Source organism: Podarcis raffonei, chromosome 6, assembly GCF_027172205.1.
Source record: "Podarcis raffonei isolate rPodRaf1 chromosome 6, rPodRaf1.pri, whole genome shotgun sequence".
Lineage (NCBI taxonomy): Eukaryota > Metazoa > Chordata > Lepidosauria > Squamata > Lacertidae > Podarcis > Podarcis raffonei.
This window is the reverse complement of record NC_070607.1, coordinates 95,465,196-95,483,823: the sequence shown is the minus strand read 5'-3', so window position 1 is coordinate 95,483,823 and position 18,628 is coordinate 95,465,196. Positions and strand designations below refer to the sequence as shown.

The window sequence follows — 18,628 nt, the reverse complement described above, 5'->3', positions numbered from 1 at the left end:
CCTCTCTCCGTCTCTGCCCCACCATGGTTCTCGCTTCCCCCCAGGTTTCTTTCCCCACTTCCAACAACAGCAACACACAAGGTTTTCGGCCCCCCAGCAGCTCACACACATTGGGAGGGAATCTTTGGTGCAGGCTGGCCGTACAGTATGAGTTAAAGGTAAAGGTAAAGGGACCCCTGACCATTAGGTCCAGTCGCGAACGACTCTGGGGTTGCGGCACTCATCTCGCTTTATTAGCCGAGGGAGCCGGCGTACAGCTTCCGGGTCACATGGCCAGCATGACTAAGCCGCTTCTGGCGAACCAGAGCAGCACACAGAAACGCCGTTTACCTTCCCGCCGGAGTGGTACCTATTGATCTACTTGCACTTTGACGTGCTTTTGAACTGCTAGGTTGGCAGGAGCAGGGACCGAGCAACGGGAGCTCTCCCTGTTGCGGGGATTTGAAGCGCCGACCTTCTGATTGGCAAGCCCTAGGCTCTGTGCTTTAACCCACAGCGCCACACGCGTCCCTACAGTATGGGTTACGGGGACCTCGATACAGGCATTATCCTACCTTTTCCCTCCTCTTAAGGCTTGGGCAAGTCTTAGCTGTTCCCACCACGGAGTGGGAAAAGGCTGTATACAATAATCATTTGCAATTTCCCCCGCGGGGCACAAATAGCACAATTCAAAAACATGCTAAGGCTCAAAGTATTGCTAACGTCTTCTTAGGTGCCATGACGACACTTTTGGAATTCTGCACATGGTTTCAGCACCACCATATTCCTGTGCTTACACAAGCACACTCAAAGCAGCATCCAAGTGATGGTTAGATTAATTCATCATAGATATCATTTCGTTACAAAAAAATAAAAACCACCTCCCTCTGACCTGAGCGACAAGCAGCAGAAAGCTTCTTTCTGTAAGTGAAGGTTCCTGGTTTCTCGCCTGTTGCTTTTTGCACTGGGAACGATCAAGGTCAACCCAGATCCTCGTCAGTGTTTATACTGTAAATAAGATAAGACAGCAATAATTTTCTCTGCATGATAGAGTCTTGTTTTCTCCTGCCAGATTTTGAACTGGACAGATCAAGGGGAAGAGAAACAAATCTCCCCCCAGATGAAACTACCTGCAGTATTGTAAAACGCAATTCAGGGATAATAAAAAAGGGCCTTCTTATGCTACAGAATTGTGTTGTCTGTATTTGAATTGATGGAGTGAGTGGTGGGGGAGAGCAGGGGCAAGCCCAAAGCTCTGTACATATTTATTCTGATTATTGCTGTCCTGCAGTTTGCACAACGAAGAGGGCAGTTTAGAACTGAATCGAGGAAGATAAAAAGCATCCATGAAGTAACACAGGCCTTAAAATGCAGCAAAATGACAACTCAAATAATTCAGTTTGTTAATACAGTGGCACCTCGGGTTAAGAACTTAATTTGTTCTGGAGGTCCGTTCTTAACCTGAAACTGTTCTTAACCTGAAGCAGCATTTTAGCTAATGGGGCCTCCTGCTCACGCACGTTGGCTACTGCTGTGCAATTTCTGTTCTCATCCAAACAATTCAAAGTGCTGCTGTTGACCTTTAAAGCCCTAAACGGCCTTGGCCCAGTATACCTGAAGGAGCGTCTCCACCCCCATCGTCCAGCCCGGACACAGAGGTCCAGCACCGAGGGCCTTCTGGCGGTTCCCTCACTGCGAGAAGTGAGGTTACAGGGAACCAGGCAGAGGGCCTTCTTGGTGGTGGCGCCCGCCCTGTGGAACACCCTCCCATCAGATGTCAAAGAGATAAACAACTACCTGACATTCTGAAGACATCTTAAGGCAGCCCTGTTAAGGGAAGTTTTTAATTTATGACTTTTTAGTGTATTTTTGGTATTTGTGGAAGCCGCCCAGAGTGGCTGGGGAAACCCAGCCAGATGGGCGGGGTAAAAATAATAAATTATTATTATATTATTATATCCTGAAGCAAAGTTCTTAACGTGAGGTACAATTTCTGGGTTAGCGGAGTCTGTAACCTGAAGCGTCTGTAACCTGAGGTACCACTGTAGCTGCAGCAACGAATCCCTTTGTCTAAGCAGGTCTCTCTCTCCTCCAAACGGGTGTTGAAAAGGTGTGTCTTTACCAATCACCAAAAGCTATAGACCAGGGGTCCGCAAAGTTTTTATGGCTTGGGCCAGTTCACGGTCCCGCACATGCCGCGGCTGGCCGGAGTGTGTGTGCGTGCACACATGCGCAAACGCTATTTCCGGCACTCCTTCCGCGCTGAGGTGTGCGCAGTTCCTGCAGCCAATGGGAATCCAGCCAGCATCGCGGAAGGCGGTCCCCGCTCTGCTACACGCCAGTTTAGCGTGGCACATGGGAGCCGACCAAGCGGGCGGCGGGGGTCCACGGGCCTTAGGTGGCCGACCCCTGCAACAGACACAGGGCCAGGCACACCTAAGGAGACAAGGAGGTTCAAACGCGAGGAAGGATCACTGCAAAGGCCCAAGGACCCACGAAGGCCAGCCCAGGAGGGGGAGATTTTTGCTTCCCGAAAGCTGGCCCCAGATCAGGGAGGATCGCATCAGTTATTCCACCCTTGTCACACCTCCTTTGCTGAAAAGACCACCTGTTTTTAAAAGAGTAGATGCATGCCTCAGAAAACCCAAATGGCATTTGTTCCCTTTGAGAACAAAAATTGCACCCACCACCAAGAGATGTCGGTTGACTTGGTTTTGTTCACAAAACCCTGCAAAGTACATTGCCCAATTGATGGTGCAGCATACCGTATTTTTCGCTCTATAGGACGCACACGACCATAGGACGCACCTTGTTTTAGAGGGGAGCCCCTTCCATTTCTCCTGCCACTTTGCTGAAGGGGCGCTGTGCAGAGAGGGGGAGAATTTTTTTTTCTTGTTCTCCCCCTCTGAAACAAGGTGTGTTCAGTGCGTTCAAGGTGCGTTCAGTCGCCTTCAGTGAGTTCCCGCTGCGCTCCGCAGGCTTTGGGTTCCTTTTGCTGAAGCCAGGAGAGTCTTTTTGGAAAAAGTGTGTCCTATAGAGCGAAAAATACGGTACATCGTGGGGAACAATACTAGGATAGCTTGACTTCTTCCCAAGCAGATCCAAATTCCCCTATCACCCCACTCCCGCAAATCCACCTTCCCAGCTGCAAAGTCCTCATTATGGAGATTTTAGATCCCTCAAAGGCTTCTACACAGTTTGTTCCCAGCAACCAGCTTGCAGTGAGATAGACTTCTTATGAAGATGGTGGTTCTTTTAGCAGTGGATACACCTATAGACAGAGGTTCTTTCAACATGATCTATCTCACACCCCAAAAATTGTATAGTTCTTCCATAACAATCCTTCAGCAAAAAGGTATTTTGAAGGTTAAGCAGTTCCAGGCATCAGCAAACTTTTTCCGCAGGGCGTCGGTCCACTGTCCCTCAGACCCATAGCTGTCAATGTTTCCCTTTTTTAAGGGAAATTCCCTTATTCCGAATAATATTCCTCGCAAGAAAAGGGAAAAGTTGACAACTATGCTCAGACCTTGTGGGGGGCTGGAGTATATTTTGGAGAAAAAAAATTGAACGAATTCCTATGCCCCACAAATAACCCGGAGATGCATTTTAAATAAAAGCACACATTCTACTCTTGTAAAAACACCAGGCAGGCCCCACAAATAACCCAGAGATGCATAAAAGGACACATTTTACTGATGTAAAAACATGCAGATTCCTGGACTGTCCCGGGCTGGATTTAGAAAGTGATTGGGCCAGATCCAGCCCCCAGGCCTTAGTTTGCCTACCCATGAGCTAGACTTCTTGACTAATAGGGAAAATATATGAACCAGTGTGTTTGGCCCTCATTCTTAGTGACAAGAAGGAAGCATAATGCAATAGCCTGGTGTCATGAAAAGGGCCAACCATCGTTGTGAAATCAGGAAGTACAGTACATAAAACATGACATTTACCCACCTAATGCTTTTAAAATTAAGGAAGTCTCTAAAGACCGAAGCCTAAGGGAAAGATTAAGAAACTTCAAACAGCGCAGAATTATGCTGCAGGCAAAAGGGGGAGACACAATAAATATCAAAAGGTACACTTTGGAAAAGGGGGGGGGGAATTTAAGCACCAAGGAACCAGGGCAGGGAAAATTTCAACACTCTGCTCCAGGTCAAGACCCAGACCTTCAGAGGGCTGAAAAGACTGTGGTGACCACATCACACATACGTAATTCGAATTAAAAAATACTAAACCGTAAAATAAAAAATTATTTTTTTTAATGGCACAAAGCTTACAGCTATGCTGAAATGCATGTGCAAACATGTCCTTTGCAACACAGGACCGGATCTGATCTCCTGACATTATTTCGATCTATGACATTAGGAATCTGCCCCCCTCCTTAGGCTCAGGGGTGGGGATAAGCAGTAAAAATAGAAAAGAAAAAAGTGAGGAGGCATGCAAGGAAGTCTAACAAACCCGTGATTTCCCCCAGGATTTTCCCCAGGGAGGGAGCAGGGGGGCAACTGCCCCCCTAGATGAATAGAAATACTGAACTAACCATACTGAACTAATACTGAACTGCCCCGCCGTAACAAAAACCCTGGCTATGCCCATGGCTAATTGGGTATAAATATTTAATCCCCCCCAAAAAAAAAACCTCCCCACCAGTGCCGGATTCATGTATAAGCTAAACAAGCTACAGCTTAGGGCCCCACTCTCTTGGGGCCCCAAAAAATTTAAAGGGGAAAAAAAACTCGGTGTATATTTCCAAAATATAAGATAAAAAACAAATACAACAAAACCTACAAACAGCAACAGTGTTTTGTGTTGTGTAGGCTCCTGTTTGTTATGTGCAAATGGCTTTAGATAACTATTAGGCCCATTATCATATAGCATATATTCAACACACAAAAACAGTGGCAATTTGTTGTTGACAAAGGACAGCTGGACATATAAAGGGCCCCATTACCTTCAGGAGTTTAGGGCATGGGGTCAGCAAACTTTTTCAGCAGGGGGCCGGTCCACTGTCCCTCAGACCTTGTGGGGGGATGGACTATATTATTTTGGGAGGTGGAATGAATGAATTCCTATGCCCCACAAATAACCCAGAGATGCATTTTAAATAAAAGGACACATTCTACTCATGTAAAAACATGCTGATTCCTGGACTGTCTGCGGGCCAGATTTAGAAAGGGATTGGGCCTCATCCGGCCCCCGAGCCTTAGTTTGCCTACCCATGGATTAGGGCCTCATCCAATCTAAATCCGGCCCTGATCACCGCATTTATTTTTGGTGACTCTGCTTCGTGAGACCTAACCACGTGTTTACTCTGCCCACTGGGCGATCCAGCCTCAATGCCACAGAGCTACAATTCTTCTCAGAGTGGTCTCTAACCACCCCCATCTTACTGCCCAGACACTGAGGTCCAGTGCCGAAGGCCTTCTGGCGGTTCCCTCATTGCAAGAAGCCAAGTTACAGGGAACCAGGCAGAGGGCCTTCTCGGTAGTGGCACCCGCCCTGTGGAATGCCCTCCCACCAGATGTCAAAGAGAAGAACAACTACCAGACTTTTAGAAGACATCTGAAGGCAGCCCTGTTTAGGGAAGCTTTTAATGTTTGACAGATTACTGTATTTTAGTTTTTTGTTGGAAGCCACCCAGAGTGGCTGGAGAAACCCAGCCAGATGGGCGGGGTATAATCAATTATTATTATTATTATTCTGGACCATAAAGAAGGCTGATCGTCGAAGAATGGATGATTTTGAATTCTGGTGCTGGAGGAGACTCTGGAGAGTCCCATGGACTGCAAGAAGATCAAACCTCTCCATTCTGAAGGAAATCAGCCCTGAGTGCTCACTGGAAGGACAGATCCTGAAGCTGAGGCTCTAATACTTTGGCCACCTCATGAGAAGAGAAGACTCCCTGGAAAAGACCCTGATGTTGGGAAAGATGGAGGGCACAAGGAGAAGGGGACGACAGAGGACGAGATGGTTGGGCGGTGTTCTCGAAGCTACCAGCATGAGTCTGACCAAACTGCGGGAGGCAGTGGAAAACAGGAGTGCCTGGTGTGCTCTGGTCCAGGGGGTCACGAAGAGGCGGACACGACTAAACAACAACAACAATTACAGTGGTACCTCGGGTTAAGTACTTAATTCGTTCTGGAGGTCCGTTCTTAACCTGAAACTGTTCTTAACCTGAAGCACCACTTTAGCTAATGGGGCCTCCCGCTGCGCCGCCGGAGCACGATTTCTGTTCTCATCCTGAAGCAAAGTTCTTAACCTGAGGTACTATTTCTGGGTTAGCGGAGTCTGTAACCTGAAGCGTATGTAACCCGAGGTACCACTGTATTATTATTATTATTATTATTATTATAGTCCCTCCCTCTTCCCAAAAGGATCAGCAGCTGAAAGTTTCGGCAGCCGAAAGCGACCCGCCTGTCCCTCCCGGGGAACAAGTGCCGGGGCTCCCCCCATACGAAGGAGTTCCCCCCGGCCCTTCCTCCCACTCAGGACGAGTGGAAACCGGTTCCGGGTCTGATCCCCGGTCCAGATCGAGCTTTGGCTGCTGCAGCCGCGCTCCGCTTCCTCCTTCGCCGACTTTTCTGCTGTCTCATCGTGACTCAGCCCAAAAACTTCTGACCCAGCCCAGGAAAAGCGCTTTGCCCACGTGCGCGTGTGATTCATCCGGAGGGGACGCTTCCATTGCGGACTGCAGGGGGGGGACGGGCGTCGGGATCCTGCGGGGATCCCTTGCTCTCTTGCAAGCCCGGCGTCGGGGATCGGGTTCACAAGGCGTCGCGCAGCCCAGGCAAGTGGGGGCGGCCTGTGGATCCTCCTCCTCTTCTTTTTCCTCTTCCTCTCTCTCTTCCACCCCCACGGCCCAGCGGTGGTGGGATCCGGTGCAAGCGTTATATGAGCCCCGGGATGTGGGGAGTGAGATCGCGAGCTTGGAGGGAGCTGCTGGGGGCGGGTCTGGGAAGGCGGAGGCGCATCGGGGCCGAGAACGTCGCCAACATGGCAAGCGAAGGCGGCGCAGGGCGCAGCATCCATTCGGACAACATCGCCGCGGTGCACGAGGTGCCCATGAAGGTGATCATCAGACCCATCCCACCTGTCCTGGAGGAAGGCAAGGTGCAGAGCCTCGTGAGGACCATCCAGGTACGGCTTCAGGCAAAAAGCACAGAGAGAGAGAGAGGCTCGGGTCAACCTGATCTTCCCACGTGTAGCAGTGCCGGAATTATTGACAGTGGTACCTCGGGTTAAGTACTTAATTCATTCCGGAGGTCCGTTCTTAACCTGAAACTGTTCTTAACCTGAAGCACCACTTTAGCTAATGGGGCCTCGCGCTGCCGGAGCACGATTTCTGTTCTCGTCCTGAAGCAAAGTTCTTAACCCGAAGTACTATTTGGATCCCTTCCAGTCGGGATTCAGGCCTCATCATGGGACTGAAACTGCCTTGGTCGCACTGGTTGATGATCTCTGGCGGGCCAGGGACAAAGGTGAGAGCTGTTTCCTAGTTCTGCTGGATCTCTCAGCGGCGTTTGATACCATCGACCATAACATCCTTCTGGACCATCTTGAGGGGCTGGGAGCTGGGGGCACTGTCATACAGTGGTTCCGCTCCTTCCTCCTGGGCCGTGTTCAGAAAGTGGTAGGGGGGGTGTGAGTGTTCAGACCCCTGGGCTCTCACTTGTGGGGTGCCTCAGGGTTCTGTCCTCTCCCCCATGCTTTTCAACATTTACATGCAGCCGCTGGGAGAGATCATCAGGGGGTTTGGGCTGGGTGTTCATCAGTATGCGGATGATACCCAGCTCTACCTCTCTTTTAAATCAGAACCAGTGAAGGCGGTGAAGGTCCTGTGTGAGTGTCTGGAGGCGGTTGGAGGATGGATGGCGGCTAACAGATTGAGGTTGAATCCTGACAAGACAGAAGTACTGTTTTTGGGGGACAGGAGGCGGGCAGGTGTGGAGGATTCGCTGGTCCTGAATGGGGTAACTGTGCCCCTGAAGGACCAGGTGCGCAGCCTGGGAGTCATTTTGGACTCACAGCTGTCCATGGAGGCACAGGTTAAATCTGCCTGCAGACTGTCTCGCCAGAGTGGTACATGCTCTGGTTATCTCCCGCTTGGACTACTGCAATGCGTTCTATGTGGGGCTACCTTTGAAGGTGACCCGGAAACTACAACTAATCCAGAATGCAGCAGCTAGACTGGTGACTGGGAGTGGCCGCCGAGACCATATAACACCGGTCTTGAAAGACCTGCATTGGCTCCCAGCACGTTTCCGAGCACAATTCAAAGTGTTGGTGCTGACCTTTAAAGCCCTAAACGGCCAGAGTGGTACATGCTCTGGTTATCTCCCGCTTGGACTACTGCAATGCGTTCTATGTGGGGCTACCTTTGAAGGTGACCCGGAAACTACAACTAATCCAGAATGCGGCAGCTAGACTGGTGACTGGGAGTGGCCGCCGAGACCATATAACACCGGTCTTGAAAGACCTGCATTGGCTCCCAGCACGTTTCCGAGCACAATTCAAAGTGTTGGTGCTGACCTTTAAAGCCCTAAACGGCTGTATACCTGAAGGAGCGTCTCCTCCCCCATCGTTCTGCCCGGACACTGAGGTCCAGTTCCGAGGGCCTTCTAGCGGTTCCCTCACTGCGAGAGGCCAAGTTACAGGGAACCAGGCAGAGGGCCTTTTCGGTAGTGGCGCCCGCCCTGTGGAACGCCCTCCCATCAGATGTCAAAGCGATAAACATCTACCTGACATTCAGAAGACATCTGAAGGCAGCCCTGTTCAGGGAAGTTTTTAATATGTGACATTTTAGTGTATTTTTCATCTTTGTTGGAAGCCGCCCAGAGTGGCTGGGGAAACCCAGCCAGATGGGCGGGGTACAAATAATAAATTATTATTATTATTATTATTATTATTATTATTATTATTATTTCTGGGTTAGCGGAGTTTGTAACCTGAAGCGTCTGTAGCCTGAAGCGTATGTAACCCGAGGTACCACTGTATAAGCTAAACTATGGTTACCAGATTTTTTTCAATGAATCCAGGGACACATTTTTTTGCTTTCGAAGCTGTGTAGCAACAGGGAGTCATCGCTATCAACTTTCAGATTTGAAAATAAGGGATCAGCAGCCTCACCTGTCCCGGGGACAGTCTACGGGGTATCTAACAATCTGGGATAGCAGCAGGAAGTAGCAGGAAACCGCGCTGGAATAAGGGAATTTCCCACAAAAAAAGGGAAGGTTGACAGCTATGCACAGAGTCAGTAGGGGGATGGCGAGGCAAAAGACCCTGCACACATGCATATCGTATAAAGGGGCAAAGCTTCTTTCTCACCCTTCTTTTCGCACCCTGTGAAACGTAAATGCTCTGAGTTTTTTTAAAAACTGGGCAATGGCGTGCCATCCGCCCGTGACTCCTTAGCCTTCCCCGATCTCCTTCCCCCTTTGTTTTGGCAGATCGGGGGAGGCTCGGGAGTCACGGGCGGCCGGCCGTTGCCCAGGAGGGGCCAGCCTGGTAGTGCAGTTGGCTCTGGCTGGCTTCAGGAGCTGTTCGCTGCCGTGGCACAGGAAAAATGGCGGGCGCCATGGCAGTGAGCAGCTCCTGAAGCCAGTCAGAGCCAACTGCGCTAACAGGCTGGCTCCGGGCTGCTGAGGCTGCAGCTGCCACGTTTCCTGGGGACAGATCTGCAAAATCCGGGGACTGTCTCTGGAAACCGGGGACAACTGGTAACCCTAAGCTAAACAAGCTATAGCGTAGGGCAGGCATAGGCAAACTCTGCCCTCCAGATGTTTTTGGCAAACAACTCCCATGATCCCTAGCTAACAGGACCAGTGGTCAGGGATGATGGGAACTGTAGTCCCTGGAGGGCTGAGTTTGCCTATTTCCACTCTCTTGGGGGCCCCCAAAAAAATTTAAAGGGAAAAAAACTGGGTGTACATTTCCAAAATATAAGATAAGTTCAACAATTACTTTGATAAAATACATATTTTGTTATGTGCAAATGGCTTTAGATACCTATTAGGTCCATAAATTACCATATATATTCAACACAAAAAACAGCTGTTGACAAAGGACAGCTGGACATATAAAGGGCCCCATTACCTTCAGTAGCTATGGGCCTCACCAAACCTAAATCCGGCCCTGCACGTGTGGTCATAGAATTGTAGAGTTGGAAGGAACCCAAGGGTCATCTAGTGCAAACCCCCCCTGCAATGCAGAAATCAGGCACATGGAACGGACATTCCTGGGAGCTGATAGCTCAATCGGGAGAGCATGAGATTTAATCTCAGAGACTACTGCAATGCGCTCTACGTGGGGCTACCTTTGAAGGTGACCCGGAAACTGCAACTAATCCAGAATGCGGCAGCTAGACTGGTGACTGGGAGTGGCCGCTGAGACCATATAAGACCGGTCCTGAAAGACCTACATTAGCTCCCAGTACATTTCTGAGCACAATTCAAAGTGTTGGTGCTGACCCTCCCACCAGATGTCAAGGAAATAAACAACTATCTGACTTTTAGAAGACATCTGAAGGCAATTCTCCCTGTCATCATGGCCATCTGTAGATATTCTATCATTTGGACCTGCCACTCATTTATTGTAGGTGTTTTGTCACTTTTCCAGTTTTTTGCGATTAAGATCCTGGCTGCTATTGTTGTACACATAAAAAGTGGTCCATTTTCTTTTTTGATTTCTGGTGACATTATTCCTTGGAGAAAGGTTTCAGGTTTTTTCTTAAATGAAAACTTAAATAAATTTTTTTGGGGGGGTAGGCAGGAGTCACGAGCCGGCGGTGCGCTGAATGTCACCCCCCTTAGTGATGACACCCAGGGCGGTCTGCACCCACCTTGCTCCGCCCCTGAAGACAGCTTCCTTTTTAAAATTATTTACCTTATTTACGAATCACCCTTTACTCCATCTCTCACCCTCCTAGGAAGAAGCTGACCGTGTGCCCCCGATAGATGTCCTCTGGATCAAAGGCCGAGAAGGAGGCGACTACTTCTACTCCTTTGGAGGGTGCCACCGTTACGCAGCCTACAAGCGCCTGGGCAAAGAGACCATTCCGGCTAAAATCATCCGCTCCACCATCAGCGACTTGCGCACTTACCTGGGCTCCTCCCTGCCTGATTTGCGGTAGGGATGCTCTGGGGACCAAGCGGTCCTCAGGAGGGGAGAGTTGCTCTTGTGTTCGAATCCTGCTTGCGGCTTTCCCACAGGCCTTGGGTTGGCCCCTGCGAGTACAGGATGCTGGACTAGAGGGGCCGTTGGCCTCATCCTGCCACACTCTTCTTATGTTCCTCAAGGAGATAAGCTTTGCTCTCAGGATGGCAGGCTTCCGATAAGGAGATTGTTGAATCGCAACAGAAACAAGAGACTGTTTTTACCTCAGGTAATTTCTCCTGCTGGCTTTAGTCATCTGGCTTTATGTATATGTATTTTTTTAAAAAAACGTTTTTTATATCTTAAAACACTTATTATGGACTTTTCACAAGAGGCTTCGAAATGATTGAAGAGAAGCATATAAGTGAATAAAGGAAAATATATCAGAAGCTGGTGTTTTTTTAATTGTTTAATTCTGTTTAAAAAGTTGCCAGCTTGAGGGTCCCTTGGCTGAGAGACAGGATCGAGATGCGTAACTTAATGTAAAAAGATTTTGCCCATCCTGTCAGGCCTTTTGCTCCCATTCGGAGTTTAGCAGGGAAAGAAGGGGGTGGTATAACCATGGAGGCTTTTATCATTTATTTTTATTAGATTTATATTTCACCCTTCCTCTGAGGAGCCAAAGCTTATCCGCATGGTTTCACTACTCCTCTCCATTTTGTGCTTTTACAACAGGCATCCCCAATCTTGGCCCTCCAGCTGTTTTGGGACTACAATTCCCATTATCTCTGACCACTGGTCCTGTTAGCTAGGGATGATGGGAGTTGTAGTCCCAAAATATCTGGAGAGCCAAGTTTGGGTGTGCCTGCTTTTACAACAGCCCTGTGAGGTAGGTTAGGCTGAGAGGCAGTGACTGGCTCAAGGTCACCCAGTGAGCTTTGAACCCTAGTTTGCCAGGACACTCTAACCTCTACACAACACTACTTCCCTGGCTATAGGCTTACCTGCTGGCAACCTGCTGAAAACCACACAGGCTAGGCAGGCAGAGGGGCAGAGTTCAGGCACCGACGGACCCTCCCAGAGTGTTTGGGCCCTGGCAACTTCCAGGTGTTGCTTCCACACCTGACTTCATTTCTCTGCCCTGTCTTGGCTTACTGGCTAAATCAATTCCTGCTCTCGGGATTGGCCTGTTGTGCAATCTTGCTAGCCCCGATTTAGAAACAGCTGGAAGTGAAATAACGCCTGCACAAATCAAAGCTGTGTGTTTCGCATTTGTGAGAACTTGACTGTTTCCGAGCACAATTCAAAGTGTTGGTGCTGACCTTTAAAGCCCTAAACGGCCTTGGTCCAGTATACCTGAAGGAGCGTCTCCACCCCCATCATCCAGCCCGGACACTGAGATCCATCTCCGAGGGCCTTCTGGCGGTTCCCTCCGTGCGAGAATTGAGGTTACAGGGAACCAGGCAGAGGGCCTTCTCGGTAGTGGCACCCGCCCTGTGGAACGCCCTCCCACCAGATGTCAAAGAGAAAAACAACTACCAGACTTTTAGAAGACATCTGAAGGCAGCCCTGTTTAGGGAAGCTTTTAATGTTTAATAGGTTATTGTATTTTAATATTGCGTTGGAAGCTGCCCAGAGTAGCTGGGGAAACCCAGTTAGATGGGCAGGGTACAAATAAATTATTATTATTATTATTAGTATTAGTATTAGTATTAGTATTATTTTGTGTGGCAGCATCCATCCTTTGGAACTCCCTGTTTATTGACATCAGGCAGGTGCCTTCACTGTGCTCTTTTTGGCACCTGCAAAAAACAATATTTTTTAAGACAAGGCCTCATAGATGTTTAGAAAGCTGATGTACGTTTTCATCTCTCTTTTGTTCATTTTAACAATTTGAAAGTTTAAAATTCTTACTAATTTTTGGTACTGATAATTTTATCGTCTTTTTTGTAATCTGCTTTGAGGGTCTTTTTTTTTTACAATCAAGCAGTGTATAAATTCTCTCAAGCAATACATTTAAAGTACACATTCCCAAAGAATCCTGGGAACTGTAGCTTTCCCTACACTGCCCAGCACCCTTAAACTACAATTCCCAGCATTATTTTGGGTGGCAGAGAAATGTGCTTTAAATGTGCATAGACAGTCTGACCCTTAGAATTGCATTGCTTTTTGGTGATGTACATGCTTTTATCTCCAGCGGTAAAATGGTTCCCCATTTCCTGATCAATGTATGAATTAATATGAGCAGTCCATATGGAATGGCCTTTGCTGTATATGAGAGTCTTTGATGTGGAAGAAGTGCCTGCCTTAACAGGAGCGCCAGCAGATGGCGCCACTATCCTGAAATTATGGGATTGCTCTTGATCTCAGCAACACATTTGGACAATTTGCATTGAAACGGGGGAAATAAAAATGCTCTCTCGCATTAAGATTGGAAACATCATCGCCTCTGTTCTGATGCAAAAGGAAGCCAGGGAGGGAATGTCCTCCGTACGAAACTGCCTTGTTTCAAATCTTAAAATTGCGACACCTGGTACTGCCTCAATACAGCTGCTTCCGTCGCTGGGATCCATTAAAAGCAGCTTCTCAATGGAAACCAGGAAATGACCTCCCCAAACAACAGAATTACTTTTTTTCTTATCCCTCTGGCTGCGATCTCCTGGGTGATGTGGGCACTGTTAGGCAGCTGAATGCGCATGCATACATCATCTGTTTCCCTCCTGCCATGCAGCCCCAGGAGCTGGCAACCCATGCTACACCACTGTGTGCAGGCACCGACATTTTACGAGCCAGGGGAGAACTTTTCGAAAGAAGTGAGCTTTCACCCAGAACACCGGTTGCCATTGCTGGAAACCAGAGCCCTAGAACAGGGGTCAGCAAAAATTTTTAGCCGCGGGCCAGTCCACTGTCCCTCAGACCTTGTGGCGGGCTGGAGAAGCAGCACTGGGGGCAGGCTGGAAGAAGAGGCAAGGGAAGCAAGTAGTTCTCTCCCCAGCCCCAGCCGCTGCGCTTACCTTCCCAGGGGCTGCCACCGCCGCTGCTACTTCTCGTGGGAAGGCAGAGGGAGGTTGTCCGCTCCGCTCTCTGGCCCACAGGAGCACCAGGGCGGTGGCGGGAAGATGAGCGGCGCGAAAGGGCTGGCTCCGGAGAGGGGCTGCTTCAAATGGTACGATATGATAGTCTTTATTGTCGTTGTCCCATACAGAACAACAAAATTGAAAAAAAATCTACATTAGACATTCAAAAAACAACAAGCCTGCTATCCCAACTATCCCAGCCTGGTTAGCCCCTAAAAACTCTGATACCCCATAATTGAATACAATATACTCACACAGAGACTACCTTAAAGGTAAAGGGACCCCTGACCATTAGATCTAGTCGTGGCCGACTCTGGGGTTACGGTGCTCATCTCGCTTTACAGGCCAAGGGAGCCAGCGTACAGCTTCAGGGTCATGTGGCCAGCATGACTAAGCCGCTTCTGGAAACCAGACCAGTGCACGGAAATGCCATTTACCTTCCTGCCAGAGTGGTACCTATTTATCTACTTGCACTTTGACGTGCTTTCGAACTGCTAGGTTGGCAGGAGCAGGGACCGAGCAATGGGAGCTCACCCCGTCGCGGGGATTCAAACTGCCGACCTTCTGATCGGCAAGCCCTAGGCTCTGTGGTTTAACCCACAGGGCCACCCGCATCCTAGAGACTACCTTACACTGCGTTTAAAATCAAAATCACATTTGGATAGAAACTGTTTCTCAGGCAGCTAGTCCTAGTCTTTATAACCCTCTACCTTCTTCCAGAAGGCAGAAGCTGAAAGAGATCATTTCCGGGGTGCGCACTATCCTGCGCTATCTCTGCAGCTTTCTTATGGCACCTGGAAGCGTAGATTTGATCCCAGGTGGGAAGAGTGCACCCAATTATTCTCTCCGCAGTCTTTACAACCCTGGACAGCATTGTTTTTTCCCTGACCGTGCAGCTCCCAAACCACACACACAGACCATAAGTTAATACACTCTCCACAGTGCAATGGTAAAATGCCATCAACAGGTCCTTTGAGAGATTGTTTTTCTGGCCCAATCATAGAATAGTACAATGGTGCTCAGCCAGCTCAGCCCAGCCCCCTTCCTCCTCTAGGCAGGGCAGGGAGAAGCCAGGAGGAGGGAGGGAGGAGCCACCGTCACGGTGTGTGTGAGGGAGAGGGGGGAAATGCAACGGCCCGGGGGGGGGGAATGGCGCAGTCTGAACGAACAGAATCTCCATGCCGATCCATGGACAGTCTGCGGGCCAGATCATAGCTATCAACTTACAGATTTGAAAATAAGGGACCAGCAGCCTCAAAAATAAGGGACCAGCATCCAAAATAAGGGATTTTGGCCAACCAGCTGAAATGCGAAGTTAAAAGGGACCAGATAATTTGGGAGAGCAGCACCGGTTTTTAGCCCTTCGTTTCCAGAGGTTGCTGCTCAAGACACCAGCCGATGAAATACTGTGATTAAATAACTACAAGCAGCAACCACTTTTCGCGCAAAACAAAGTCCAAGCTGCGAAGATGCTGCTGCAGTTCTGTATCTTTTCTCTCGTGCTCCATCTGCAGCTCTCAGTTCCATCAGGCGGGGTGGAAGGAAGGGGGGGGATAGTGCCCGAAGTAAACCCACAGATCAAACCATCTATGCTACTCTACCACTACAAATCTCTGGGAGAAGCGCTTGCGGTCCTTCCTCCGCTTCCTCCCTCTATGGTTAGCCCTTGGAACACCTGCCCTCGCCTCCACCTCCTCCTCTCTCTGAACTGCTTTCTCTATGGTTGCCCTCGCTCTCCTCTCAAGGCTCCTCAGCAATTCATAGGCTGTGCCTGGCTGCCCAACTCATCCGGGTCCTTTGGCGGCGCAGCCGCAGTACGGCCTAGCAGGAGCGGCGGGCAGAGGGCAGGCCCCAGGTAGAGCCGCTCAGTTCAGCACCCATGAGGAGGATGGCGGTGGAAGGGCCCGAGGCTCCCACCAGTCCTGGCGAGGAGGGGCTCCCAGGGGCCGAGGCTGGTGAGAGGAGGCCGGAGGGGGGTGGGCCGGGCAGCCAAGCAACACAGTTGGAGCGTCCCTCCTCCCTGGCCGACAGGGAGGGAGGGAGAGGAGCTGCTTCCTTTGAAACCCGGGAAATTTAAGGGACATCATCAATAAGGGACAGCAGAGGGACACGGCGCTGGGATAAGGGAGTTCCCCGCCAAATAAGGGACGGTTGACAGCTATGGGCTGGATCCTGAAGGCAATTGGGCCTGATCTGGCCCGCAGCCCTTAGTTTGCCGACACCTGCCCTAGATTCATCAGGCCTTTCCTTGCGCTATTATGAATGAATGAAATACAAAATAGAACCATTGGAGGAAGCAAAGGAATCCTTTTGCAATGAATGAATGCAACGCAAGAGATGCAGGATCCTGCTAGGCAGGAGCCACGTGCTTCAGGAGAGAAAGCCATTTCCTCAGGAGGTCACCGCGGGGCGGAAGAGAAGGAGGTGAGACTGGATGGCTCCTTCCCGTGAGCAGGAGAGACCGCTGGCTTCCCCGCGCAGCATCAAAGCATCCCTCCGGCCCGCAGGAAACGTTGTGAGGGCTCGTGGAGGCAAAGACCCTGGGCATCGTCTCCCCTGGAGGATTATAAATTTTGCCCGAAGAATTGTGGCGTGCCAAAAAGTTTCCTCTTGCAAAGACGTGCGGAGGGGAGGGGGGGTTGTGAAAGGAACCACTTGCGAAGGACTGGTCTCGACAGAGAGCCCTGTCTCTGTCTTACTGGTCACACCCACCCCTGCAGCGAAAACAGGGGGACACTGTCGTCAGCAAGGGGGAAACGGCAGCTTGCAGAGCCTTAGAGACAAACGTTTGAGCTCTTATTATCTGGAAGTGCCTGGGGTTTGGGCATCTGTCCAGCAATAAAGGAGGAGGATGTTGGGATGTTTCGGGCGTGCGGACGGAGCGTTTCTGCCCCCGCTCTCCGGCTGGAAAGCTTCCCAAAGTGTGTCATTGATGAAGCAATCTCAACGCCTTACGACACAAAAAGGGGAAAGGGTTGGGGAAGAAAGAGGGGGCAAAGCAAACTCAATCTGGTAAGTGAAATATTCCCAGGGGAAGGCAACGAGGAGACAAGTTTCCCTGGGGTCAGACGTGCGCTGGTGCCAGGTCGAAAAGTGCATTTATGCGCCTCTTCCGTTTCACAGTGGGACGCGGATGGCGCTGTGGGTTAAACCACAGAGCCTAGGACTTGCCGATCAGAAGGTCGGCGGTTCGAATCCCCGAGACAGGGCGAGCTCCCGTTGCTCGGTCCCAGCTCCTGCCAACCTAGCAGTTCGAAAGCACATCAAAGTGCAAGTAGATAAATAGGTACTGCTCTGGCAGGAAGGTAAACGGCGTTTCCGTGTGCTGCTCTGGTTCGCCAGAAGCGGCTTAGTCATGCTGGCCACATGACACAGAAGCTGTCTATGGACAAATGCCAGCTCCCTTGGCCTGAAAGTGAGATGAGTGCCACAACCCCAGAGTCGTCCGTGACTGGACCTAATGGTCAGGGGTCCCTTTATCTTTACCTTCAGCCTCACAGTGGTTTAACATTCAATCCCTCTTCCCAGGGAACTCTGGGAATTGTAGCTCTGGGAGGGGGAAAGGGGGTCCCCTAAGAGCTCGCAGCACCCATAACAAACTACAGCTCCCATAATCCTTTGGGGGAAGCCACGACTCTGCAAAGTGGTATTATTATTATTATTATTATTATTATTATTATTATTATTATTATTATTATTTATACCCTTCCCTCCCCGGCCAGAGCCGGGCTCAGGGTGGCTAACACCAGTAAAATTACAATAAAAACATAATGGGGGGAGACAATTTAAAATACAGGTTAAAATGCAATTTAAAATGCAGCCTCATTTTAAAAGTAGCCCATGGATTAAAACCGTAAGGGGAAGGAAAACATAAGGGTCAGACTGAGTCTGAACCAAAGGCCAGGCAGAACAGCTCTGTATTGCAGGCCCTGTGGAAAGATGTCAAGTCCCGCAGGGCCCTAGTCTCTTGTGACAGAGCGTTCCACCAAGTTGGGGCCAGTACTGAAAAGGCCCTGGCCCTAGTTGAGACCAATCTAACCACCTTGTGACTTGGAACCTCCAAAATGTTGTCATTTGTGGACCTTAAGGTCCTCTGCAGGGCATAATAGGGCTTTGAATCGATGGTGTGAAATGTACCCAGAGCCCTTTCATTCTCTGAGTCATATGGCATGGCATTGCAGTCAGGCAAGCAGCTCTGGGTGTCCGGAGGGAGCGAAGGGACGGCATTATTTATCTCTGATTGCTCTGTTGATGTTGCCTCTGCCCACCTGTCTCCCTTGCCTGCCTGACCTGCAACTGGACTCCTCTCGCAAGCCAGGCTGACAAACGGCCTCAGCTGCCTCCAATCCATTTGTTCCAGGAGAGGAACAAAGGCGCTTTGTGGGATCCGCTCTCTTTTCTTAATCTTGCGTGGCTCACCGGCATCCCTGGGTCCGGAACTCTGAGAGACTTTCTCCAAAGACAGCCGTGTAATGCCTTCC

General features: G+C 49.8%; 1 protein-coding gene across 1 annotated transcript; it reads left to right on the top strand.

Annotated features, from left to right (window-relative positions):
* Positions 1 to 6,869: 6,869 nt before the first annotated feature.
* On the top strand, positions 6,870 to 11,493 carry SRXN1 (sulfiredoxin 1). The gene is made up of 2 exons (XM_053394611.1): positions 6,870 to 7,116; positions 10,904 to 11,493. Exons 1-2 carry the CDS (start codon positions 6,871 to 6,873, stop codon positions 11,105 to 11,107), a joined length of 450 nt encoding a protein of 149 aa, XP_053250586.1. The 5' UTR covers position 6,870; the 3' UTR covers positions 11,108 to 11,493.
* Positions 11,494 to 18,628: the final 7,135 nt, after the last annotated feature.